A 27,868-nucleotide genomic window follows, 5' to 3' on the forward strand; every position below is an offset into this window, starting at 1 on the left:
AGTTATAATTCACAGATTTCTACCTATAAACTTAATCAACTGGTATTCTTGTGGATATATTAATGGTAATTAGATAGTAAAAAAAGGTCTATTATATGAATCATAGCTTACATTAGTTTAATAGCCTACTAGAACAAGTTGAAAATGCATGTACGTCAGTGATAAATGCATTACTTTATGTAATAATACAGAAAATAAGGTGGATAAACAGGGTGTACAAAAGTCGAAGACGAAATAAAAATGTTTAAGTGAGTCAATTGTCTTTTATAAATTAGAGAATGGAAAGATTGTTCATCTGGGATTCACACACACACACTAGCCCAGTCTGTATCCTGTCGTGCATAGAACCCCACATCTAAAATAGTGTAAGCGTTCACAGTAACCAAACTATTTAAGCCCATCTCCTCCCCCGAGCTGTCAAAATAGAGGCGCTTACAAAGAGGAGAACGTCACATCCCCTTGACCCTCCAATCACCTCAGGGTCCCATTTGATTGGAAGGCGGCAAAGGCTTTAATCTCGGACTAATTCAGCTGCTTTTGAAGTGAACATTTCTACCAGTTCGTACTTCGGGAGTACAGAGCGAGGACCTGCACACAGACGCTCACAAGGCGCAGCGCTCATGGTGCAAGACGCAGCTTCGGATCTGCGATAACCTCGCACGGTCTCCTTCCAGCTGCCGCGCCTTGTTCCTTTACTATCAGGATTACCTATTATTGAACCATTTTACGATTCTTTTTTTTTTTCCCGTGAGAGGCTCAATGCTTTTTTGATTTTTCTTAATGAATCTGACGAAAGCATCGCCGTTTAATTTCCTGACAATTGGGACATGATCACATCGCCCTCGGCGTCTGCCTTGAAAAATAGTGATATTTGTGTAACCTGGGAGAGCAGCAGTTCTCGGAATAGCCGCTCAGCGAGCATCAACAAGCCTTTTCTCCACTCCGCACCTCCGTCGGATCCACTACGGCAAGCAAACCGGCTTCCCATCAAGGTTTTGAAAATGCTTACCGCACGGTCGGGACACATTTTGCACCCGGAGTATCTGCAGCCTTTGCCTTCTACCCCGGTTAGTCCTATTGAGGTAAGGAGAACATTAATGTCAACACAATTACAACGTTATGTGTTTTTGGTATTGGTGTTTGGTGTGATAACGTTTTGGGAGTAGGCCTTTTGTTGTTATCCTTTAATATATCCTAACTGTGAGTTCCGTGTTTAAAACTGTTCTGTGAAGTATAAACCCTCCAGATTTGTTTTTATTAAGCAACACGACTGTAATTGTGTTCGCGGAAGAGCCGTGCGTAATTACATAGAAATTTCCGTTTGTAAATGTCAGGGAAAATCCTTACTGAACCACTTTTTCTCAGACTGTACATTTTGTAATCATAAAAGGACGCAGTCTATGTGCGTTTTGACAGGATTTATCAACAGCTATTTTATCTTTTTTTGCAGCTAGATGCCAAGAAAAGTCCGTTGGCTCTGCTGGCGCAGACCTGCTCTCAGATCGGCAAACCGGACCCACCACCCTCCTCCAAATTATCCTCCGTAACACAAAATGGATCTAGTGAGAAGGAATCTAAATCTGGTCCTTTGAAAATGAGTGACATCGGTGTGGATGACAAATCCAGCTTCAAACCTTATTCTAAACCTTCAGATAAGAAGGACTCGTCTTCGGGCGTCTCAGGCGGAGAGAAGTCTGGTTTCCGAGTGCCGAGCGCCACCTGCCAGCCGTTCACGCCGCGGACAGGCAGCCCCAACTCCAGCACTTCAGCCTCCCCCATGTCATCAGAGGGGAAATGTGGGGAAAGGGATGAAAAGAAAGAGTCTGATTGTAATAAAAATGGCACTACGGACGGGTCTGGCACCACTAGCCACAGCAGGATAAGCGTGAGTTGTGGTGGAATTAACGTGGAAGTCAACCAACACCAGGAGACGACGCATGGCACTAAAACCACCTCCTCCTCGGAGTCCTCATCTGTAACTTCTGTATCCTCCGCATCCGTTCTCGGGTCAGGACTTGTGGCGCCGGTTTCTCCATACAAACCGGGACAGACAGTTTTCCCTTTGCCTCCCGCTGGTATGACCTACCCAGGCAGTTTAGCTGGGGCCTATGCTGGTTACCCTCAACACTTCCTGCCCCACGGAGGGAGCTTGGTTAACGCACAGCTGGCTAGTTCACTGGGCTGCAGTAAGGCTGGATCCAGCCCCTTGGCTGGGGCTTCTCCCCCGACCATCATGTCAGCCAGCCTGTGCAGAGACCCTTACTGCCTCAGTTACCATTGTGCCAGTCACTTAACGGGCGCAGCCAGTGCCTCCTGCACGCACGACTCTGCAGCTGCAGCGGCCGCTAACGCCCTCAAGTCCAGCTACCCACTAATGTACCCGACACACCCCATGCATGGCGTTCATTCCTCGGCACCATCATTTAGCGGACACCCCCTGTATCCATACGGTTTTATGCTCCCCAACGACCCTCTCCCCCATGTTTGTAATTGGGTGTCGGCAAATGGACCGTGTGACAAGCGTTTCTCCACCTCGGAAGAGCTCCTGAATCACCTGAGGACACACACTGCTTTTACTGGGGCTGAGAAGTTGATATCTGGTTATCCCGGGTCTTCATCACTGGCCAGCGCTGCAGCAGCGGCCATGGCCTGCCATATGCACATGCCACCGTCAGGAGCCCCCGGGAGCCCTGGGACTTTGGCTCTGAGGAGCCCGCATCACGCGTTAGGACTCAGCAGCCGCTACCATCCCTACTCCAAAAGTCCCCTGCCAACCCCTGGAGCCCCTGTTCCCGTCCCTGCAGCCACCGGCCCTTACTACTCCCCTTATGCACTGTATGGCCAGAGACTCACCACAGCATCAGCGCTTGGATACCAGTGAGGAGAAAAAAAAAAGACTTTGAAAAGTTTATAGTACTAAGAATGCAAATATAAAGACTTTTATATTAACAGCGCTAAACTTATGGGCGGGATCCGTGGACTTCAACTGTATTTATTTATATGTCGGCTTAAAAGCAGGCGATAATAGCTGCAAATGGAAAATATTTGAGCAACTCAAAAAGTGCATTATGTTGAAACTGAACTCTATAGGTAAAGTGAAAAACACACACACACGTTAGAGTACTAATTAAAGTAGGGGTCTTCATTTCGATGTTAATTTGAAATTGCTATGATTGTATTTGTTCTTATTTAATGTCTCATGGAGAAGAAAAAAATAATTTACATGCATGTTTGTTTCTTAAATTTCAGAAATTGTCCACATTTTAAATTGCCGTTATTTTTCAGGTGTATAGGCTACCTTGGAAAGAGAATTGGTATTTTTTTGTATGTATTCTGGAAAAAATAAGAAACAATTCTGTTCCATATCTCCGTGTGCCTCATTTTCTGGAGTATTAACATTGTTCACTTTAAAAATAATAGTTACATTTTTTTTTTTGCCAATGACATTTTTAAAAATTGGCCTGTTATATTACTGGTGTTAAGAAAACCTCATTTGATCATTTCCGCGACACAGGCCTATAGATTTTACAGGCTGTCATACTTTTTACAACAATCTTTCTTTCTTTCTCTTTCTTTCTTTCTTTCTTTCTTTCCATTATATTAGTTTATATGCCAAATAATTGAGAAGCTTTAAACATTTACTTTAATCAGAGCACACGTGTTCTAAAGTTTAAATTAAATGCAACTTGAATGAGAGTGGATGGTGGTGGTGATGGTGTGTGTGTGTGTGTGTGTGTGTGTGTGTGTGTGTGTGTGTGTATAGAGTTAAACGGGCTTTATAAAGTGAATTTGAACAAGACAATTTAGTTTGCCGGTGGGTGATTTTGTCAATAAGTTGTTTGACAAGGTGTTGTAGTATTTGCCACTTTAGCTGCATAAAAAGTAAAATCAGTGAAAAACATTAACAAAAAAAGCTGGACAAGGACATCTGATTTTTCTGTGGTTTTAAAAATCTTGAGCACGAATGTGTGCTTTAAATTGCTAAATTAAAATCTCAAAAAAAAAAAAAAAAAAAAAAAAAAAAATCAATTTTACAACCTTAAGAGAGAGTCGGACATTGGTTTTTAAAAAATTGCTGGATTTCAGGTTTAATGCACTGGACATTTTTACAAGCGTCTCCGACTAGTGTGTCTTTTTTTATTTATGATAAAGCTGTGAGCTGCAGCCTCGACCTGATGCTCCACCAAGGCGAAAATTTCGACTTGGAGGCCATTAACCGGTTTATATATGAAATCAGAATGGGCTGTTTTTGATTTGGGGTTCATTACCTGAATGCTAATAATTTGCATTTGATAATCTCATCCATCTGTAAATCTAATGTACACAGCACTAAATTTGTTATTAAAAAGGATCTGATTTCTGCAAAGTTGTGGGATTTTCGTGCAGGTACAAACGCTCTCAACTCGTGGTTTTGCCTATAGAGGGTTTGCACATTGAAAATCCTAATCATATTTTATAAATTGCAAATAACGTCCCATATGAACAATTAAAAAAAAATCTATTATGTAAATATTTTGTCTTTTTGCGGACGTTTACACGGCAATGGAGGTATACGGATGCAGGCGATTCTGTTAATTACATCAGCAAAATCACCTGCTTATTTGAGCTTCATTACCCTCTTTTAATATATAGAAAAAGTTTGTAAATTAAAATCGGTTAGTTAATTGAGTTCACGCAGCCACAACACAGCGCATGACTTTAAATCAACATTAAAGCCATAAAGGGCCTATATATTTTGCATGTATATATCGTTGCTATCATCAACTCCAAACAACATTAACTTTCAGTTCTTTTGGACACAATGTTGATTCAGCTGCATAACTGTTATTATTATTTATCCAGAATACCTCCTCGGCTTTGCGTTTTATCGCCCAGCGGTTAGTCAGACGAAACAAACTCTTCTCATAGTGTGTGTAAAGCCCACACGCGTCCTAAACTGATGTAATGACGGTGAAAGGGAGCAATTTCCATTTTTACCCACATCATGGTTGCTGTGCTCGGAGGTCCCCGGTGGAAGGCAATTTATCATGTGCCCCTCCCCCTGGCCCTGTCACTGGAGGAACAGGCAGGCACATGTGTGCATGAATTACCAACCCTCCCACCTACCCAGCCCTCCCTCTCACACTGTGGAGATTTGACACAGAAGAGAGAAAACATGGGGGATTAGAGCATGCAAGAGTATTAAAGTGTATATTCACTTTGTCCATCAAGGCTGTAAAGTGCTTGGGTGTGCAAGGAGCCCAGCAGAACAAGAATGTAGAATAAACCACATAAATTTAAAGGTTCAGTGATTCAAATATTATTGAAAACAGTGAAAGTAGGTGGATTTTGGTGATTGTTACTTACAAACCCTCATTGATACGATTTAATGGACTTAGCATTGATCCTAATAACCAAATTATGAGGGTGTTGACAGGGACGCAGGTCAATGAGCTGAGGTCTAGACACTAATCTGGCCCAGTAAACATTAACAATGTTTGGTCAAGAGCTTTAACATGGGATCAGAGCCTCTCTATATTAATATTGGTCCGGTCTGAAATAGTAAACATTGTACGTGACACAGAAGTAAAAACTTTACTGTGAAACTTTGAGGGTTAAGGGAGTTCACACTTAAGAGACAGTTTAAAGAGGCTGTAATTGATAGTCTTTCTAAAGAAGAAATGCCCTGCACTGGGACTCATTGCCCCTGCTTATTTTACTGAATGGATGGTGTCAAACAATGTGCATCAATGTTAGCCGTCTGAGCTGCAATCCAACAGGACAAAACACGATCACCGAACTATTTTAAAAACATAAATGGTGTTTAACAAAAACTCCCCACAATTCTTTAAAATATAGCTTCTTCAAGTTTCTGTCCAAGACCGAGAGCAGCCATTTTAGATTCTTGGGACATACTTGCACCCTCTGAGAGAGACACTGCAGGAAACCTGGCAGGACATCTGGCAACAGGGGGGGAGCCCAGGACATGACTCACACACCTAACCCCATATTCAACCCTACTGAATTACCACCACTAAAGCTGTCATTAGTGGGTGTGTGGCATAATATAAAGACATGCCGTCGTCTGCAGCGGCAAGTCTATAGTTTGTGTAACAGCTGTGTCAATAAGGGGAAGCTGCTATAATGTTCAACCCCATGCCAGACATAAGTCAAAGAGCAATTATTATCTTTTATGTATGTGCGGTTGTTTTATCAGGCTGCAATTACAATATAAAAGCTCTCAGCGATGGGGAAAAAAGAGATCTATCAATATCAGCTTTGTTTCCAGTGTTTACTTTATGGGCACTTGATATTTCTTACTTGCAGTTATGTTTTACAAGTACAGATTGCTGTTTTTCAAATCCATTTTGATATATATTTACTTAAGATTCCTACGACAATAGTCTTTGTTACCATCATCCTGACATTCATGTGTATCTACTACTGCTCATGTACCTATATCTTAGCTATGCCTTTGCACTCCAACTGTAGTAAAAGGTGTCATCTTAGCTAGAACACCCGACTGTCATTATCTCAGTGTGTGATTTATGATGATATGGGCTGTTGAGGTGTCCACAGCTTTGTGATTGTAGTAATGAAGCCATAAAGTGAGCAGCATGAAACAAAGCAGGGACTCAGTGGTCGTAAACAGATCCACTGCTTCGGGCAAATTCGCTCTAAATCTGCTTATTATCCAGGAGATTAAAAAAAAAAATCAACATTGATGTTGGTCACGTGTCATATCCATCAACACTAAAGCACCCTTTTCTGACAGATTGATCCAAGAATGCAGTCCCCAACTGAGAGGCGTAATAGTGGTAATTTGGTTCTCAAAATCTGTGCCAAGGCAGACAGGAATCCCTCCCAGCCCTTTTACATGTGGTTACCCTCCTCATTGATTTACAAATGTAAAGTGCTCATCCAGGTGATGTGAGAGAAGTGGCAGTGTTGATCTATCTGTGCCACTCAGATCTCTAACCAGTGAGACACTTTCTTGTGCTTAGACAGCCTAATTGGGGTCATTTCTGTCTGCTTTGGGATCTACGGTGCGCTGGGGTGTTTTAGTGTTCAGATAATTTGCCCATTTTCTGATTCTGACAAAGAATATTTTATGGAAATGCACCCTTATTCCAGGCACCTTAATGGAGTATGTTGGACTAGTATTCGAGCTGATGAGGTTGTTGTCTGTCACTGATAAATGTAAAAAGCAGAGAAAATGTCAGGGATGGGCTCGGCTCCAAAAGGCTTTTAGCCCTCATTTGAAATCAGCAATGCCTAAGCACTGTATCTTCAGGGCGTTACGGCACACAATCACAAGGTTATTCTAATTGTTTGAAGCTGTGTGAATCCAATACAAGGCATCTTATGGCATGTGTCTTCTTGTGTAGCAACCCTGTGGACTATCAAAGACAGAGTCATCCAACTCAATTTGAGATAAAGGCATTTGCTTTCCAAGTTTTTTTGACAGGTTGAGGTTTCAGTCTACCACATAATTGCTGTCTTCTGCTGTTCTCTCCCTTCTATGAGTAAATCCTGATGGTGTGTCACCAACCTTACATGACAGTATGAGCACATGATGTCATTTCCATGGGTGTGGGCCACCAATTTACCATGACTCACATGCTTACTAACTGCATAAACCCAGGTTTTCTCTTGTATTGGATGAAAATGTGGTGATTGGTCAATACTCTTCCATGTGATATCTCTTCCATGGCTTGTCCCCAATTTGTACAGCTGGGAAAAAAACAACATTTATCATTTGTAAGTGACTGATTATTTAAAGCCAAACAAAGTTAAAGCTGTTTATGTTACTGGATGACTGTCTGAAGGTTAGGCCTACTTTTGGGGTTACTGTATTAAGTAGTACATGCTAACAACAATAGGCTTTTAAAACTGGTATTTTGGGGTATACCAACCCTAAAGATTATTAGCACCACTTGCAAGCACATGTGTATTTTACAGCATCACTAGATTCATCAGAGGCACAGTAGAGGCCACTTTTTATGGCCTGTATTTCTTACCAAGGGATTGCTAAAATTATACAAATAACAATCTGAATGCTCAAGAATGACACCATCTTTTATAAACTCTCTTTTCTTTTTTTAAATCAAGTGTTGACTAATGATGTAAAAATATGTTGTATCTAATTTCATTGTCCAAAAAATGTTAAGATCATGTAGTAAACACAAAAAATAAAAAACTGAATAAAATCTATTTTGAAATAAATATTTCACTCGCACATGTGCCAATTTCATAATTACCTTAATAAAATAAAATGAAAACATATTACTATTAACATATGAAAGAGTTACATGGAACAAATTCTGAACCATTTACAATAAATAAATTGAACACTGAGATGGGTTCAAGTAAGATGTGTGAAGACTGCCACTCCATGTGTTGACAGGATTTGTTGATGGAAACTGATTTTATATTGCAGTTTATTAAAATTATTAAAGTTGGCAGGTACTTGGAGTAATTAACAGAAACCAAACACATAAAAAAATACAGATCCTGGGTAGTTTTACTAAAATGTCAAAAGCTTTGTGTACTTACACTGTACTAATTAAAAAACTCCCATACTAGCTAGCTTGAGAAAAAAAAAAAAAAAAACAGGTTTGTACATGTTGTTCACTTGCGTCACTAAACATTTTGGTTTCTATGCTAAAACATTTTACTCCACCCACAGGACACCGAGATAAGCTAGCATATAAAAAAATCTGGTCTTCAGTTGATTATTGCTGTTGTACCATATTGCTGGGTACATTTTTTTAAGTTATATTCTGTGAGATATACATCATAGATTAGGGTGAGATACGATTTGCACCACCCGTAGTGAATAACAGTCCTGTATAGCCACAGGATATGTTGTACTTTGAGGAAGGGTGTGACTATTTGGCTTTTTGACTTTTCCTCTAGTGAAAATCTTGCTCCAAAGGTGCTGTCGTCGCTTGATCCACCTACATCCACCTACAAGTGAAAGTAATGGCTGGATGCAGCAAGCTAAGACAAAGTCTGTGAGGGATCTTCAAAGACATTCACAAACTGACGTAGGCGTAGATGAGTGAAGTTGAAGGAAAGTGGATACAGCCAAAAGTTACTTTACAAAACTTCATCACATTCCTGGCAGTGGTGTGCATACTGTTGAGTTTGGCTCTTGGGACTTTTTTTTTTTTTTATCAGTAGTGCAGGGTCACCAGCTGTTGCGGCCATTTATGTTTTCAAAAGCAGCCTGTTCAAACTGCAAATTAAAACCGTTTGTTTAATCACACACTGCCCTTATCTTTCATTTGACTCAACTGACGTAATAATAAGTAAGCCAAGAAAACATGTGAAGAGAAACTTGTAACTGAGAGATTTTGAGAGTCTTGCTACCCAACCTGAACCCAATAAGTCCCGACAATGTATGATACTTTTGTTTTATGCATTTAAATAAATTATGAAGAAACTGAACTTAACATATTTTTGTGGGTCAAACCTAATACACAACACAGCAAATTATCATTATGAAATGGTAACAAACAAATGCCATTGCTACATAAAATGTTTTTCCTGTGTGAAAGGTTGCCAGCTGAAATTAGCATATTAGCTAGCTAACACCATCTTCTCTGACACAGCTGAGGTCAAGACTACTAATCAGAGAGTTTCCCTATGCTTTACTCCATCTAGATACAAGATATGACTACATTTAACCAACTAAGATGACTGTAAAACAAACACTCAACTTCTCTAATCAAGTGAGCTATGTGCTACTGGGTGGCTACAGTGTTTCACTCAATATCATTCAACAAATAAACACACGGTTACCTTTGCCTCCATTGCACCATTGAGCAGAATTTCCCACCTCAGCAGCTGTTTTTCGACAAACAGAATCAGTCATGAACTTGTAAAGAACCATATGGGGACATTAACACTTCTTTGCGTATTGGTGGTACTCCGTTGCACCATTATCCAGGTTAAAAAACCACTGAAGACCCAGAACTTTCTATATACAGAGAAGGAGGAAGTGTACTCTCCAAAGTGAAATTCTCCAGAGTTTCCTGGTCTGAGCCAAGTACGAAAAACAGCAATATATAACACCTATGTGATTTATGAGAGCTATATTTATCACATTGATATAAACTATTCAACTATTACCAGCCTCCACATTACTCCAGCAATTCATTCATGTCAGTGGACCAAACAATTCCCTCCCTTCTACACTGCCAACCCCAAACTAAACTACTTCTCCCTGCCTGCACCCATATGACTTTCAATAGAGACTTCTCCAAGGAAATAAGAGGAGAGAAGGACATTTCTCAACTCATCCACATGCAGTAAGTGATGATGCTGCGATGTATCAAACATTGATCTGAGGCATTTGGGGGAGCTGAGCGTATTAAGAAGGGAGCACAGTAGACTAATGGGCCTGACTGGGAGAAAAATTGGGCCAGACATACAGCAACACAGCCCTAGGAAATATGGGGACTCGCATCACTTTTATTGCTTTAATGCATTTTAGTGTTAACTGTGAAATTGAACCTCAAATTACCTACAATCCATTTGTTTTTTCTTCTTTATGCTGTCTCCTGCCCTGCAGAAGGTAGTAAAAACATTACAGGCGACTGTATGCTGAACAAGCAACTTTCTGTGTTGTTCTTTTGAAATAAGTTGCTTATTTAAAATAGTATACTATATTATAGTCTGAAAATTTAAAGTCTAAGAAAGGCTCTTTTGTATTGCCTTTAATATGATTACAGGGACATTATATCATAGTGAAAAGGGAAAATGTAACTAAACTTACAATCTGGGACTAAACAATATAACCACTGCATATATTTTAGGTGATTACATCTAAAGAAAATAAGAAAGAAAAGCAGGAAGATAATACAGCAATAACCACAAATTGTGTTTTAATTTCAGTCCTGTTTCAAATTGATGATCTCATGTTTTGTTTAGACACTCATTTATCTTATCATTAAAGTGTGTTACTCACTCAGCTTCTACCTTATAAATAGTGATGCACAATGTCAAGTCATGTTATGCAGCTGTGGGTACATATACTGAGGTGATAAGTCTCCGTACATGGAAAATATCTGCTTGTCCTTCTACATCTGTCAAAAAGTACCATGTCCAGAGACAGATAAAAAAAGACTGGTGCTGTCTATATTTATGTACTCGGCTAGTCAAACAGATGTTCAGAGTCACATATACAGCACACCTCGGCTGCGCATGACATGATACAGTGTCTGCCTGCAGCTGTTACCTGTATTGTCCAAGGTAGTGGACATAGTAAACACTATAAGTAGTGAGTTTAATGGGTGATGGCAGGATAACTTCTGTTCATCATCTGTAATTATTTATAATTTATCTAATTTGGTTTGAATTCCTTTCATTGCGGACACAAATATATCCACTGACTGCACACAGGGTGCTCAAAATAAGAGTTGCATGTATAATACACAGTATTTAAACAGTATATATTCATGCAAGATGACCAACATACCCTGGAGCTAAGATTGATCGTATTTGTTTTGTGTGACAAGAAATTGGCTTTTCTCTCTACTATGTGGCTTGAGGTTACAGTGCTTGTTGAATGCCAATAGTGTTGGGACAGTCGCATGCTGAACTGCTCCCCCTGTAGACAGGCAGTACATAAGTAAGCTTGAGGTTGCACAACACAGAGGAGCCTGCAGTATGCCTGTGATGTTAAAGTCTATAATAGTTGATTTTCTCTAGTATGGAAGCTGGCAAATGCAAGCTATCAAACAGGCTTTAAATATTATGAAAAATGATGCACACATAACTTACACATACACACACGCAGCACACCCAAGGAGTCAATCACAAAATAAATACATGAAATCGACTGAAAGTTTGAAGATAGAACAACTGTCATGAGGATGATTCTCACCACAAAGAAAGCGCGGAAGACAAGTGAAGGGATCTTTTGAAACCCTAGGTAAATAAGAGGAATCAGGCGTTGAACATCCAGGTAATAACTGATGTTATGACTTGGCATTTGCTCTGACATGCATTTGAGACAGGAACATTAAAAGATATCCACTATTTGACAGGTATCACAGTTCCCCCAGGCAAGAAGGATTCTCATTTTGATGAGTGTGTCAGTCACAGTGAAGCCTGTCGACAAGCCAGATCTCAAGCACTGACGTTCAGGAATAACTCTTGCCTCAAAAATTACAAATGGAATATTTGAGCAGCTGCGTGAAGGAAGACTGATTATGGCCAAACTACAAAATGTTTAGTTTGGGGGTGTTGAGGCTTTAGTATTTCTGAAAATACAAATTTCAACAAGGCCTCACATAACCATTAATGCCACAAAATGTTTTTAAGTCAGTATTCTGTTCATCATGTGTTTCAGACTGAACATATTTTTCTATTTATGATGCACTGGAGAGCCTCATTTTTTGAAATAACAATGCGGAAAAGCATTGATTTGAACCATAACGTAAGCCACAGCTTCCAGTGTACAGTACATGAGCTCAATACTCAGCAGAGTGCAATTGTCCAAATTCCCAAAATGGATCATTCACAATCAACTTCAATAAATTAGTTGTGACTGAAGTTGACAGGGCTGTGGAGAGATGGCGGACGACACAGGGTTTTAAATGCCATGCTCAGCGCCAATGTGTGAATAGTTGCTCTGTATGCATTTTTTCACTCCGGCATGTGCCATGTTCAGTGTATGACACTCACACTGATTTACTACCCTCTCCCAGCTAAATAATTTACAGGGATATGGCTCTCTGTGCTTTAATGGTTGTTGTATAGACCTGCTTGCCTTTAAAATGTTCCACAGGCAAGCAGCCATATGCCTGGATGGATGGGAGACCTCTCAGCACTGATTAATAAGCTGCTCAGTACTTCACTGCAAACTGGGTGTCATGAAACACTGCATAACCAGAAGCAGCCGAGGGTTCGGTTGAATGTGTTGTGTGCTTTGTATGCATTTGTGAATAGGCCTCAGTGCCGGGCTCCGCAGGTAATGCAAGTGATCTGATGTATGAAAAATTGATCTGTTTTAAATTTTGATGTGTGATTTAGCCTCAGTGCACACATGGGAGCCCTATTATGAAATATGAATGGGTGTGTTTTTTTAGCAAATGTTTGTGTTTGTCGCTCTAAATGCTAGTTCAAAGAAACACACACGTCAGTTCTTTGTGGGAGGCCAGTCTATTGGTCGGCAAACAAAGCCAAAGAATAGTATTCATTGTTATGCCACTTAATCTTCATTTCAGGGATGTCTCCAATAAAAAGGTATTGTTCTTTTAAGTATTAATAGTTAGTGATTAATGTCTCTGGCGTTATTCTATTCTTTTGAAAAAGGAGGCTTGATATGCAAAGTGTTAATCATCAGAGTGTTTACCTTATTCAGCACCTGTTGATTATGCTCTCAGATAAAAAAAAAATTAGCCACCCATTCTTTTGATGAATGTACACTTCATTGAACTCACACTCTTTAATAGCATTAATTTAATTCACCTTTCAGACCAGAGGTTAGTTCCAGGTATTGGAATGTATTTTTATTGAGTTATAATTTATTAGAAATGATCTCATTTGAAGGGTGTGTCAGGATGAAGTAATTATTGGTTTAATTCTCACAACTGTCTTCCCACACACTGCAGACACAATTCAGTATTAAATCAATGGCAAAGATTTGACCATATAGGAGTTTCTTAGTGGCTGCAAAGTCTATAGCTTAATGTCTGTCTATCTGGGGTCTGTGACATGAAAATGTTTGAGAACCACTGCTCTAGACAGTCCAAAACTGCGGGGAGGCAGCCAGCATTTTCCAGTTCAGAGCTCAACACAGCCCAGCATGGTTTCGACAGGTTGAGTGCCTGCATGCTTTCACTCTGAAACGATAGAACAATATCCCCTTGTTCTTGGCGAAAAGAAAGAGAATCAATGTGACAGCTGTGAACAAATATGAAGATGATGGGGAAGTCAACCATGTGAGATGCAAAATGTTTTTTTCCCCTTAAATCTCATGAACTTCAAAGCTGTAATTGCTAATTTGATCCATGAGTTGTGTGATACACTGTCTCATGGTAAAGTGCTCCGCTGTCTGTCAGCGCGTCGGTTAGGAGTTCAAGATGATCACAATCGAGAGCAGAGACTACATCACGCATCATACTGGATTCATTGTAGGCTATGAAGACAACCAGAAAACTGCTTTTAATTAGTAACAATTATCATTACAACATTCAATCATCCATTTAATCATATATGGATCACTTCTACATGAGCACGGCTATTAATGGGAAAACAGGCGTTTTATTCCTGTCCACATCGTTAATGTCAACGTACAGTAAATGTATGTAAAGTTTTAAAGTTAACTGATTACAGAGTTAAATTCCTCCACGCCTTATCATGCAGGCAACTGCCTAATCTAATCTGTGCTCAACCTGCAGCCTCCTGGCAATTCTCATTTAGTTTTGTGTTTCTGTACCAATTATTAATTCTACACATACAGGAATGCATGTTCACACTTGACACTCTCGTCACACTTGTTTCTGCCTGTTAGGTTTTAATAAGCACTCACAGGGCACAGGGATATATGTATCTTTCTTGTCCTTTCCCAGTTCCTCTACAGACATCTCTTTGACTATATTTGGCTGAAATACACATTAAAATCCCAGTGAAAGCTGCAGTCTTTCTACGCGTCGCAGTGCCAAAACACAGTTGTCCCTGTATTTTCTGTGTGCTGTTTAATGGTTCATCCATCTCATCTGTTCAGCTTAAATGTGCTTGTTGAAAACTATCTGAAGTCTGGGCTTTGCTTCAGGTTTAATTTCCATACACACTGTACACTGTGAGCTTTTAGCTGTTCTGTTAGCTGAGTCTCTTTGGAGTGAAACCTGGCTCTTGGCCACAAAAAGTCTATCGTTTGAGTATCACATGGTTAGTGGTGCTTCCTAGGGCTATATTTATGTACTCTAACTGTATCCCCTTTCATTGAAACCCTAACCAGTGGGTGATTTGTCTCCATAAGAGAGTGCCATTTACAAGCAGCCATGCTGGGGTGGGACCCCAACCAAAGGTCTTGTTAATAGCACACATCCACTTCTCACCAGATGCTGTCCAGAACAAACCAACATATACTGAGAGAGATGTCGAAACCAATTTTCTATGAATGCTTGACTACAGTGTTAAATTTTAAAGGAGTTTTAATGTAACTTGCATGTTCTCATTTTCTTTTTTCATCTGGCGCCATCATACAGTAAATTAGGAATAAAGTATAAAAGAAGTGTTGTGTAATTTTGGCTACACATTATTATTCAGACGTCAAAAGGCAAACATGAGAACTGTATTATTAGCTCATTGTAAATACTGTAAGTAATCTGACAGTCAGGTGATAGATTTTTGGTGCAGATGAATAATCAGCCAACCAAAATCTCTTTAGGTTTTCCAATAATGCAATCACTTATGAAAGCTAAACTAAAATAAAATAAGATGAAAATTTAAAATTTATTCAGTTGGAGTCCCACATTAACACTTTAATCGATACAAACTAAACACACCAAAAAGACACAAAATTTATTATTATAAATATATTATTCATATCTTCTTTTTAAAATATATTACATACATATAAATCAAAAGTCAGGTTTACTTTGAGTTTTACTCTGTCTCGCCAAAAACATAAATTATAGGTCCAGGAAATCTTAATTCTGTGCTTCAGCCAAGCACCTCTGTGTCATAAAGACACTGGCTTCTCACTTCACTTACTTCACTGTTTACTTACAAATTTCCAAACTATCTTTCTGTCAACTTTAGGTAAAATCATGATTAACTTTATTAAGCCCGTTTTGACATTCTAATTTTGAACTGCTGTTATCCATTTGTATCTATTCCACACTTTTATTACTACATTCATATTTCACAAGTCACCGTATTTATCTACTACACTACTTTCATATTTATATCCTGATATTTATATCTTAACGGCATTTCCCTCTTTTATTTAATGGCTTTCTTTCTTGTTAAATGTGATGTGTATAAACATTTATATAGTTAATCTTATATTTCTTGATGCCTCTGCACCTGAAGCTCTTGAATCTCTGTCAGCAAAACAAACTACCTGACAGTCATGTATACTGTCAGTGATTATATTTGGCTTTGTAATCACAATACTATAGCCTACAGCTGCAATGTATGTTTATTGGTATACAAACCAAGTAGCAGGAGCGTACATTATGTCTGATGACCTCCTACTGTTTGTTATCCTTTATTGATCATATTTCTGAGGGTTTAGTCTTCATTCAATACATCTAATGCAAAGTTATATTATTTTGTGTGAATATGTTTTGGTTGATGAATAAGCTGATGAATTCCTGACCCTTTTAGAGATGATACTCAAATTTTTCCATATATATGGGACATATACATGAAATGGGAAGCTTTTTTAGATCCACCAAGGCCACTGAGGGCAATCTTGGCATTATACACGCCACTCTTCACTACTTGGATCAATTTGGAAAGTCTCTCTCTCTCTCTTGATGTAATTGCCCTCCATTTCATAAAAAAAGATTTATTGAAAATCAGATCTCAGGTTATGGGCCCTGATGACAGCGAAAGAAAAATGCGGAATTTACTGTCTGCTTTTACAGCCGGATTTCAGAAATAATTGTTGCGGGACATGACGGTGAGTTAGCAGTTATAAACCTGTCCTCCATATAAATTACCTAATCAGGAGATCCCAGTGGTTATATAAATTGAGCCACTCATTCGTCTTCAATGGCCTGTGTGTGCATATAAAACCACAACGACCATCATATACTTCACAGGAAAAGGGGGTAGCTGTTGCTGTTTACAGAGTTAGGGGGAAATGGATGACTTTTTGCATGCTCAATCAACTGTGAAATGTCCATTTAATCATACCCAGAAACCCCCCTGGTTTATTTGTGCTGCAGCACAGATTTACATTTCCAAACATCCCCCATATTAATCATTACTTCATCACGCCCTCCAACTGACAAGAAGCATAAACCACCTCAGTGTACTGCCCTGTCGACTAATGTGTGTATGTTTCTGTCTAGCAGTGTATTTGTGTGTATGCGAGTGTGTGTGTGTGTGTATGTGGGTGGGTCGGTGTGAGGGAAAAACCTGCCCTTTGATTCACTCACCACTCACTGTGTCCAGCAGAAATATTGAGTTTTAGTGGCATGATTGCATTTTTTTGTCCTCTGAGGTTTTTGAAATACAACTTTTCAGGCAGTGTAAGCCAAATGGGAGTCACTCGCACATAGTCTTTCTTCTAGAGAGGAAATCAGAATGATTGATGTTATTTTTCAGGAAACAACATCAAAGAAAAACACATGAAGTAAAAATGTCACATACTATCTTTTTTTTTTTTTTTTTTTTTTTTTTTAAAGGGGTGAGCTGGCTTTAAAAATAGCCAGGATTCAGTTTGGCTTTTGGGTAAAACACTGCGAGCTTTAACAAAATGGCACAAGAAAATGTTGAGGTCTAATTTGTGCTTGTTGCAAAAAAAACAGCATCCCGGTCTGTCCTCAGCACAAGACAGCTTGAGTGATTTACGGATACTGTACTGCACCGCGAGTACCTTGGCAGAGCCACTCTACCTGCCGCCGTAATGAAATTCAGGACGTTTCACCATCAACAATGAATCCTTCATAAAAGAGTGAAGTATGAGTTTATCACCCTGGATGAGAAGCATGTTACATTTGCCACTTTAAACAAGATGAATGGGTCACTCAGCCATTTACATTCTTATGCATTTTTATGACTCTGCCATGAAGTGAATTTGATCTATCGGTAACAAGATAAATGATGGGCATAAAGCTTTGGCAGTTTTGACTTAAAACAATCTTTCATTTGATGCCCGTCTTTTACTTTTACATAACGCGCCGTCTGTCTTCACAACCTTGTGCTTAAATAGTTGAAGAGTATAAGGAAGAAATGGCGGCCTTTCTTCGTTTTCAACAAGAATCCTTACATCCAACACAAAGAATTTCACTTAACACCACATATTTTGCATGTTACATGTACAGTATGTGTTAACCATGATGGGAAACAGATTGACCTCCAAGGTGCACAAAGGGATGTTTTGTTCAACCTGGTCGATGGTAGACATTCAGCCAACCATGGGATTTTGCCATGCAGTAGCATGAAAAGCAGCTGAAAGCTTCACTTTGCAGTTGCCAGCTCCTTTCAGGACTTTTGATGCTTGTATGTATATTTGAACATGGAATTTCAGTAGCACGGAAACAGAGTTGGGTGGCAGGAAATATCCCCTGTCAAAGAATGATGGAGGATGGTGAATGGAGCTGTCCGAGGGATCAGAGTGATGGAAGAAGACATCTCTCTCAGTGTCTGTGTCCATGTCCTTCGTTGTCTGCTTTCTCATTCTCGCTGTGCTGTTATTTTGTACGCTAGGTGTTGGCTGGTTGGATGTAACCATTGGAAACATTTCAACAGAATAATCTGTCTCTGACTGTCACACAGATGAACCTTTTAGCTCTATGGATGGCAGATTAAAAATGTTACTGTCAGACCCCCATGGATGGATCCTTGTGGAGACCTCAGCACCTCTGTGTTGTAATTTGAAAACAGCACTGGCCCATTTAGTCACCAGTGAGCGAGGGCGTTGCAGTGCGGACAGAATGATGTATCACCTGGTCCGGCTAAATGACAATTTTATTTCTCACCTCCACTTTCACTACGAAATATTACTACTCCATGGCAACTTTTGATTGAACCAAACGTCAGTCAAGCTAACTGTTGGGTGAGTGAAAAACACTGACATCATCCTCTAACGCTCAAGCAGTGATTCGCTGATTGACAATACATGCCAACAAGCACAGACAAACGCAGCACATTTTGGCATTTTGACTGCGAGTTTTGTTTAAGTAATGCTTTGTGAGACAGGCATAGAGAAGGCCACTGGGAAGAAAAACAGGAAGTACAACAGACGGGCTTTGTTTGGGTATCTATGATGAGACTTGTAATTTACACCCTAATGGCTGATGCCATTGCCGCTAGAGGCAGCGTTGCTCTGAGGGAGACGTGGAGAGAGGGAGAGAGAGGGAAAGAGCTCCATCATGGAAAAGGGAGCTCCTGTCTGCTGCAGTGGTCTGGGACAAAGCTGAGAGCTCCCAGACGCCCTGTATGATTAATGACTTATGGCCACGCTGTGTGGAAGCCTGGTAATTAGCTACAGGCTGATTAAAGACAAGTAAACTTCTGCTGATAACCCGATTCTGTTTCTCCCCAGCGCCGACATTGGCATGTGGAAGCTCTTACTGCCAGGGTTGCAAGAAACAGACCAACGTTGAGTATGATGAATGTAGTCTCCAACAGGCGTATACAGGCTCTAATTTAAAACTATTTAGCGTGTGACATATTGGCATTGTGCTCTCTCTGTCTCCCTCCGTTCATGTTCGTGGTTTGTGATGCCGTCCAAGTTTCAGGGGGCTGTTGTTTTGAGTCTGCGCCTGGCATATTCATGAATAAAGTTTTGTGCTGGCTCCCTCCCTTTGCTCCCCCTGGTTTTTTCCCCTGTTCGTAGATTTTCTTCCAAACATTTGCATTTTCTATATTAGCGTACAAGGAGAGTGGCGGTCTGCCACGAGAATTCGTCAACTACCAGATTTTACAGTTCTGGCTGTCCAGAGACAGACAGGAGAGATAAAGCCGGGCCAGAAAGTGGACAGCATTACACTGGATTTTCCTTATGAGACAAAATGTGAGCAGTTAGCTTAGGCATGAAAAAAGGATGAAAAGGCCTCCAAGTTCTCCACCAGCAGCCAAAACGACCCACACAGCCGTCCAAAGTCTTGTCTCCGTACTTTCATGAGGTGGGACTATTCCCCTAAGGTAAACAGATGGAGCAAAAGAATAATGGATAGCAACATTAAGTAAAGCTGATGTCAGTTGTTTTGCAGTTGAGTTTAGAGAGTCCCACAGATTCTGAAATTAGTATCACTGTTACTTAATAAATACTGTGCACTGTCATCATCCTACTCGGATGGGAATATAATGTCATAAAATGATGTGATGCAACAGATGTATCCATTTCTCCTCTAAAACTGTAACATTAGAGACAACCGCTAGTTTTGCAGGGGGTAGTTTGCTACAACTAATCATGCAACCCAATTTGTCTGTGGCATGTGAATAATGGGCTCTTCTCCAAATGAAATACAGGACTGTCTGTGTGTCTATACGTGCATGTGTGTGAGAGTCTCTGGTAAGGACAGTGCCACAGGGCGGCCGTATGTGTGCTGAGATGAAATGCCCGGCCACCCACTCTTCTCCTTTTATCACCCCTCTCATAATTAGGTTGGTTAACATACTGCCGTGTATGCAGTCATATTGACTGGAAGCTTAATCACATTACTATTGAGTTCCCGTCCCTGCTTGCCCCAGGTGACGCTTGTAAGTCCAGAGTTATGGCCCTAACCTATGGGAGGAAATTAGCTGTGGACACAAGTTTGTTCTTGTTCTCCACCCTCTGTGTGAAAATATTTAGCAGGCAGGGCGGGTGACAACACTGTGAGAAATGGAAGGGGAAGCACAATGTTCTACATAGAGCACCAGTCTAAGGCATGAAAAATGCAGGAAGAGCAGAAAGAGGTGCAGCGTGTGTTAGTTTGGCTGGCAGTCCATTAGGCCTGATAGACATTTCACTTACCAAAGTCAAATATAACAGTCTAGCATTCATTAATATGAGGAAGGGTCCGGGGAATCAAACCCACCATCTGGTTAAGACGACAGTATAATCTACAACTCATGATTAGGTCTAAGGAGTGGAATTTCACTTTAATCATTTTCAGGGCTTGAAATTTCCATCTGCACTGTGCGGCACATCATTTTTCTTCAAGACAAATGTGCTGTTTTTCATGTTCCAAAATTAGATCAGAAGAAAACGATTAATCATGTCATGGCCTGGGAAAGGAAACAAAGATCTGATTTTCCTCTCTTCCCTCTCTCTCTCTGCACCCATGCCCCTCCCCTTCCCTCACCTCTTCCTTTTCTTCCCCTCTAGCCTCCTCTCATCCCCTTCATAAGACCTCCCCCCTCCCCACCTCCTTCCTCTATCTCTTATCCTCCGCCTTCCATTCGCTCTATTTTCCACCCATGTTGTGGACAGCATTCCTGAGCCATATCTTCCTCCCTGTCTTCATGTGAGACAGTTATTTTTCTCTTCATTGCTCGGCCCTGACTTCAAAAGAAAGGATACGTAGGCTTGATGATTAATACGAAATGACGCAGCGTCTTCAATTAGCATAGCCTTCCCTCTTCTCCTCCGCCCTCCCTACGGCGGCGAACAACAGATGGCGGCCTGTTTGTATGTGACACCACAACCAAATCTAAACTGGGAAGAGTGCAAGTCACCGGGACTGCAAATTAGTGAGGCCACACAACTGTCAGGTGCTGGCCTCCACTGACAGTTGTAGCCCATTACAGGAACATTGATGTTTTCACAGTGTGACAAAAAGGATTCCTTTTTTCCCCCTCCTTACTGAGGAACTGTCTGTCAGCCAGCTCTCAAGTCATAACAAATCACTGGCACTCAGCTGAGGCTGAGCATTGGGAGCGTCAGGGGAAGATAAATGACCTGCAGGCCTTTGAAGTGCTTTGGCAGTTCAGATGGCTCGGCGGCGCTGACAGAGAAATATACACAACAGCGTAACCAATAATGAGAACATTAAACATTCCTGCCTCCTGACAGGCTGACAGGAAAGCCCAGCCTGACATCAATCATCTTCCGAGGCATAACCTTGACAATTAGTCTCCTCTCTGCCTCCAGCTCTCACCCCGTGCTCTCTAGACTCCAATACCCAGACTGCACTAGCTGCCAGGCTCAAAGCGGATAGGATGCTGGGGTGAGGATGGCAGCAGGAAGGCAGAAAGGAATGGGGGCCGCAATCAGTGGACCAAGACAGATTCCCTATCTGTATATGTAGGTGACAGTGGATGTGGGCCCAAACATCCAAACATGTCAGGGCATCACATTGGATTTATAGTGTCATCTTTCTGGGACGGCAGTGAAACCTCTACTCACTTTTCATTTGCCTTGTATTTACTGTCTCTTGTCACACCAGTTCCAATTTACCCGAAAAATATCACATTTTGAGAGACTACAATATATGATTGTATTTTTATGTGGATGTTCATGAATATTCTTTGCAAATTCAGCATTATATAGAGTCACTTAAAGTATTTTACAGGTTTTTGGTATGACTGAGACTACTACTGATACCTTGCAACCATTTTTGAGCTAATCATGCAGTGTGAATATTTCACTTTGCTTTCAAATACACACAACTTTGGAAAATATGTTCATATTTCTAATTTCTAAGGTGTGTTAGGATTGAATATATTCTGTAGTATTTTATCTTTATTTCTCAAGATATCCTGCAAATATTTGGTTTTGTTAACCAAATAAGTTTATTTAGTATGATAAGGAAACTCTAATGCATTTTAGAGCTAAGCTGGACAATCCAAACATGCATGTCTCTCAATAATAGGTACTGAAACAGCAGGAGAAGGCCAGATCTCCCAGCTATACCATTTCTGAGTACAGTATTTCACTTGTGTTTCCTCCATTAGCCATCTGCATGTAAATCAACACAGACAAGCTGACCCCCAAAATGTTTATGTTCTCCGGTTTCCAGCACTTGTGCACTGCTCTGGCCGAACATTTTGTTGCCGCACCAGAAGAGATGATTTATGTGGAATGAAGACATTTCCCCTTTGACTAGCACATTTGCAAAAAGGTATGTCAAGGATGTGAGGTGTCTGGTACAGGCAACCTTTCAAGAGAGTATTTTTTACCCGCTTATTGGAAGAGCAATAAATATCTGGGCGACAGGGCCTTCTCATGGTTACAAAGCTTACCTGCAACTGAGCTGGATAATTAGCAGGCCCTGAAGATGATGAACGACTTTCATTACCCTTTGGGACGGGGCAAACTAAATGAGGACACAGCTAATTGCCGTGCAAAGCAGTCTGGCATGATGGGGAAAAATGCAGGCCCTGCCTCTCTCTCTCAGTCCTTCTCTCTCTGTTGCTTTGCTCCGTTGAAAAAAGGGGGCCCTGTTGCGGTTGTGGGGCTGTGATCTCCCTCTCCTCCCTACCTTGCTGCCCGCAGGAGTTCACCGACTGTCCATAAATCAGGAGCTGCTTACAGCTGAAACTACCCTGAGTCATCAACATGCAATAAGCTGAGTGACAGATTCCATCCTGACTACATTACACTCTCAGTTCAAACAGTCTTGTTCTCTACTCTGCTTTCTCATCCCTCTCACCTTATCTGCCTCTTTATCTCTCTGCCACATCTTGAACTTCTTAGAAATCCAAACTCATCCAGGCACGGTGAGGGTAAAAACAAAAGCTGGTATAATCATAAGATCTCCGTCTCTGCCAAGTGTTTGAGGGGGAGAGAGAGGGAGAGGCTATAAGAGGACTGGGTATGAAAAGTGTTTCCAGAAGCAGCCCTCTCAGGAGTTCCAGTGGTAGAAGCTAATGTCTAAAATGGTGGGGTTAAGTATGTTGGCATCTGTTACAACGGCAAAGCCCTGCTCTCCCGCTGACATGCCAATTCAATTCAAGTAAGCTTCTCATTCATTATGGGATAGGGGGGTGGGGTAGTGATGGAAGTGGGTTTGGACAGTTTCAAGCTTTATGATGCGAGTGGTTTCAAGATATCGTCAAGTGACCCATGAAATAACAGAACAATGAGATGATTCATTGTTGAGGAAGTTGTCTACAGTTTCCAAATTGAATTAAAGTTATAATCCTTAAAAAAGTTGCCTGTTTACACATCTAGCAGACAGAGCAACATTAGCATTCACTTGGAGTTGTTTTTCTGGCTACCTGGCGAATTTATGTTCAAGGTTGTCTGTTTGCTAGTTGATCTAAGGCAGGGAGAGTACAGTGGGGTTTATAAGAGCTTATTTGCTAAAAACAGCCCTGATGAGAACAGCGAAAGGGAACCAAAACATTAAACTTGCAGGCCGTAACCCCCCCCCACTCCAAAAAAGAGCTGATAGACACTAAAACGCTCCGAGTCTGGGGATAATTCTCTGTAAGTTCGTCACTACAAGCAACCCTTTTCATATCATATTTAGCCATTACATCAATTTCAGAATATTAAAATATTGATCTTATTAATATTCATATTATTAAAGCAGCTTTAAGATTTCAGTCCCGGTTGATTTGGCACCACCTGTGGTTAATACTGGTAATGGCAAGTGCTTTTCAATAATACAGATCTTACAGATCCATTCCAAATGACACGTGTATTGGGCAGGAAACATGCCTCGAGCAGCTGCTCTTTCAGAAATGCAACAGAAAGAGAACAACTGGTGTATGCACTGAAACAAACTGTGGACGAGGGGATTCATCACATCCAAGCGTTTTAGTAAAAACGACTGAAGGGGACCATCAACAATATGACACGGTAATACTGAACACAGTGATAAAAAGTTGTTTCCTGCTTAGTAGGCAATTAAAATCACGTAAGAAAAAAATATTATATAGAGAGGCAATTACAGGCTTTCTGAGTAGTATGAAAATAGAGCTTGATATATCCATGTTTTTTTTTTTTATTAGATCTGTATATTATGACAGCTCCACATTTGAACTTCTCTTGGCATTAGTAACTAATTATTGTAAATGCAACATTATCATAATTGTTCCATAATAAGTGTCAGTGTAGTAATATGTGGTCTATTTGATCAGATCTATACTTTTTAATTTGACACCTCCCAGTGCTTCACCCTCAATTAAACTAATTTCCATCATTTTACATTCTAATGGGGGTCAATCCACACATAACAGTCGCTGCCCTTTTCGTCAGCAATGCCAAAGACCTATAAAATACAGAGAAGAAGCTCTATCACCAAATGATTTTGTCAGCCATGAACTTAATTTACTTCACTTCAAGCAGCAATCTGGAGCCTATTAATTCCCTCTCAGCGCAGTGAACGAGGTCTTTTTGAAACTATCTCACCTCTTACTAATGAAGCAATTGTTTCCTCTACCATGTGTCAGCTTGCGGAGCGTCACTAACCTCAGACAGACACAGAAAAGCTTTTGAGCTGTCAGGAGGGGTTTTGTTTGTTTCCGTCAGTTGCGCCGATCTGAGACTTGAAAGGTACAGCTCGGTTTAGATCCAGATGAAACAGGCGCAGTCCAGTGATGTGAGGGTGTGTGCGCTTACTGCTCGAGAGATAATCGCACAAGTCAAACCACTGGGCCGGACTTGCTCTTACATTTACCTAAATTAATCTGGCTCTGATAAAATTTCAAGTTAAGTGAAACGCTAATTGTTCCTGAGAGCGTATCTATTTCAGGCTGCGTGACATTTAGGGATTCAACAAACAAAATGAGACTTGGATGATTTGGCTGTGTTTTGAGTGAGAGAACAAAGCTTTTCTTCAACTATGCAAACAAGTTTATGATTCATTCCTTTCTTTGATTTTTGCTATCTGTTTTACTTGTTCGATTGATTCAACTTTGTCTCCTCATCTACACCCACAGACATCAAATCCCATTACGCACTGCTTTGTCAGAACTCATTGGATCTAATTTTTTATTTATACTGACAGTGGGTGAACTCCACTGCTGGTTGAATTCCTCATTGTCCTGGATGGAACTGTTCGTTGAGCACAGCGGGAAGGGAGCAGGCCTCGGTGATGCTTCTTGTTTATCTCAAGGTGAGAATTGTTTTTGTTCTCACAATTCTCACAACATATCTCCCTTCTTGGCCTGCAGCTCCGAGGGGCACATATAAAGAGCAGGCGAATGATTCAGACGGAGACGTCTCTGTGTGTCTCTGTGTGTGCATTTTTTATGTGTGAAGAAATGAGAAGTCCTTTCGGGTCTCATATCTCCAATAGTACATCTGATCCTGACAAAGATATATGGTGTGTTTTTCACTCAATACTTGCTCTAGATTTTAGGTATAATCTTCATCTTAGAGCATGCAATGGTTATCTAACATTAAAGAGTAGCTACACACAATCTTTATCATAACTTGTAACATGATTTACAGTTTGAGTGTGCTAACAGTGAAGCTGTGTACTGCTCATCCTTTGATTTGATTTTAGATGCAGATCACCTCATGAAGCTGGCTTGTAATAGACTCATTCACTCACATTAAGCCGGCTGCATATTCTCCACAACGGGACCTATATGGCTTTTTCATGGAAGACATAAAACACTTTCATTTAGCTGCTTCTGTTGCAGGGTCCTAGCATTGTACATGCTGGCTCACTGTCACACTGTCATGGTTTACTGGGACACCTGAATAGAATGGAGCAATTGTCAGTGTTATCGGTAACACCTGTGACCTGTTTTCTATTATGACAGTTCAAAATGTCTCCTGTGGAAAATTTCTATTGTCAGACCACACATGCAAACCTGCGCCACCTACAGGAAAGGAAACAACAGTTCAGACCTGCAGATACAGACATGTTACAGACCCTGCAAATGCATGTTTTTTTTTCCACTTATCCTGGTTAATTAGACCTCTGCTCAGATTGAAGTGGGGTGGGGCTATGCTGGAATTATGTGAGGTTACCAAACTTCATGAATCAATAAGGCATAACCTCAACTTACCAGGTGCAACATAACTTATAGGAGGGTCAGACTGATAAAAACAATCTGTAAACACCCACACAGCCCTTAGACGAGGCCAAACAGCTGTGTGAGTGGATCATGAGCATGTAGGGCCTTTATATCTAACACAAAATGTTAAATTTTGTGAATAGATATAATTTATTTCTGTTTCTTAGCATTGAGCTTTTTAAGGCACATGGTCATCAGAAAATTAGCGTGAGACGTAACTGTATGGAGAAGTGGTCATATTTCTTTCTTTGCATCCCTGCATTCTCCTTTTTTAAATTTGGAAAAACTTCAAAAAGGAAAACACAATGTTAGCACCCCTCCCCCCTCCATTTTTCTCTCTCTAAAGTAACCAGGAGGATAATGGACACACAGTGATAATAGTACGAACTCTGCACTCTTTCTAGACAATGTGACCCACTTAACAAAACATTTTGCTGGTTCAACATGTAAAATGTGCAGTGCCAAAAGCACACACTCACAGAAAACTCACAGCATGCATTAAAAAAAACAAACAAAAAAAACTTAAGCTGTAACACTCTTTGCCTGCAGGTGGTGGAAGTGCCAACATTGGAATATCTATTATGTCTCTTGCCTGTAGATGGCACATCTACATCTATGGTTGCTGCTGCTTTGCTAATAGCTGATGCAGGTTAGACTCAAACAACAAGTCTGAAACCGCTAGCGCTGCAGCTCTGTAATCTGACGATATTGGCTGAGCCTGGTTTCAGTTGCTTTGCATTAATGACAGTGTTTGTTGTTGCTAATCTTCATGAGCAACCAAATCAGTATTGAGGTGACAGTGAATATGATGATATTCATGCTCTAATGTCCATGTTGGAGAAATTAAAGGTTAATTTATAAGTGGGGGCTAAATTTACGACAGAATGTATTGCAACAGATTGAACCGACCCTCTTGTATTGTAAGACATTTAATCTTGAGATATTTCTTCCAAATTTGAACCACATGCTGGGTTAATATCAGTGCTAACCTTTATGTTCCCAGACGTCCAGAGCCAGTAGATTTAATAATGCTTGCTTTTAGGAACAAAACAGCTTCCTAACAAATCCTCTTGGGATAGACTCATAATTCATAACTGCTGTTCCTGATCAATTGTTAATATTATGTTCCTACCTGACCACACTGAACTTTAAACAGTGTGTGAACTTGGAGGGATTTTGACGTTTTCCCATCAACATTTCCATTACAAAGTGTTTCTTGACTGATACTGTATTCTAGAACATTTTATTGTAGTTGGCAATAAGGAAATAACAGGAACAAATGAATTAC

General features: G+C 40.5%; 2 protein-coding genes across 4 annotated transcripts in view; one reads left to right on the plus strand and one right to left on the minus strand.

The window, feature by feature from the left end:
- lrmda (leucine rich melanocyte differentiation associated) overlaps positions 1–27,868 on the minus strand; it is a 268,523-nt gene that overhangs the window by 219,703 nt on the left and 20,952 nt on the right. The gene's annotated exons all lie outside the window — the stretch shown is intronic.
- Positions 481–3,365, plus strand: znf503 (zinc finger protein 503). The gene is made up of 2 exons (XM_067610264.1): positions 481–1,082; positions 1,451–3,365. Exons 1-2 carry the CDS (start codon positions 828–830, stop codon positions 2,879–2,881), a joined length of 1,686 nt encoding a protein of 561 aa, XP_067466365.1. The 5' UTR covers positions 481–827; the 3' UTR covers positions 2,882–3,365.

Source organism: Thunnus thynnus, chromosome 14, assembly GCF_963924715.1.
Source record: "Thunnus thynnus chromosome 14, fThuThy2.1, whole genome shotgun sequence".
Taxonomy (NCBI): domain Eukaryota; kingdom Metazoa; phylum Chordata; class Actinopteri; order Scombriformes; family Scombridae; genus Thunnus; species Thunnus thynnus.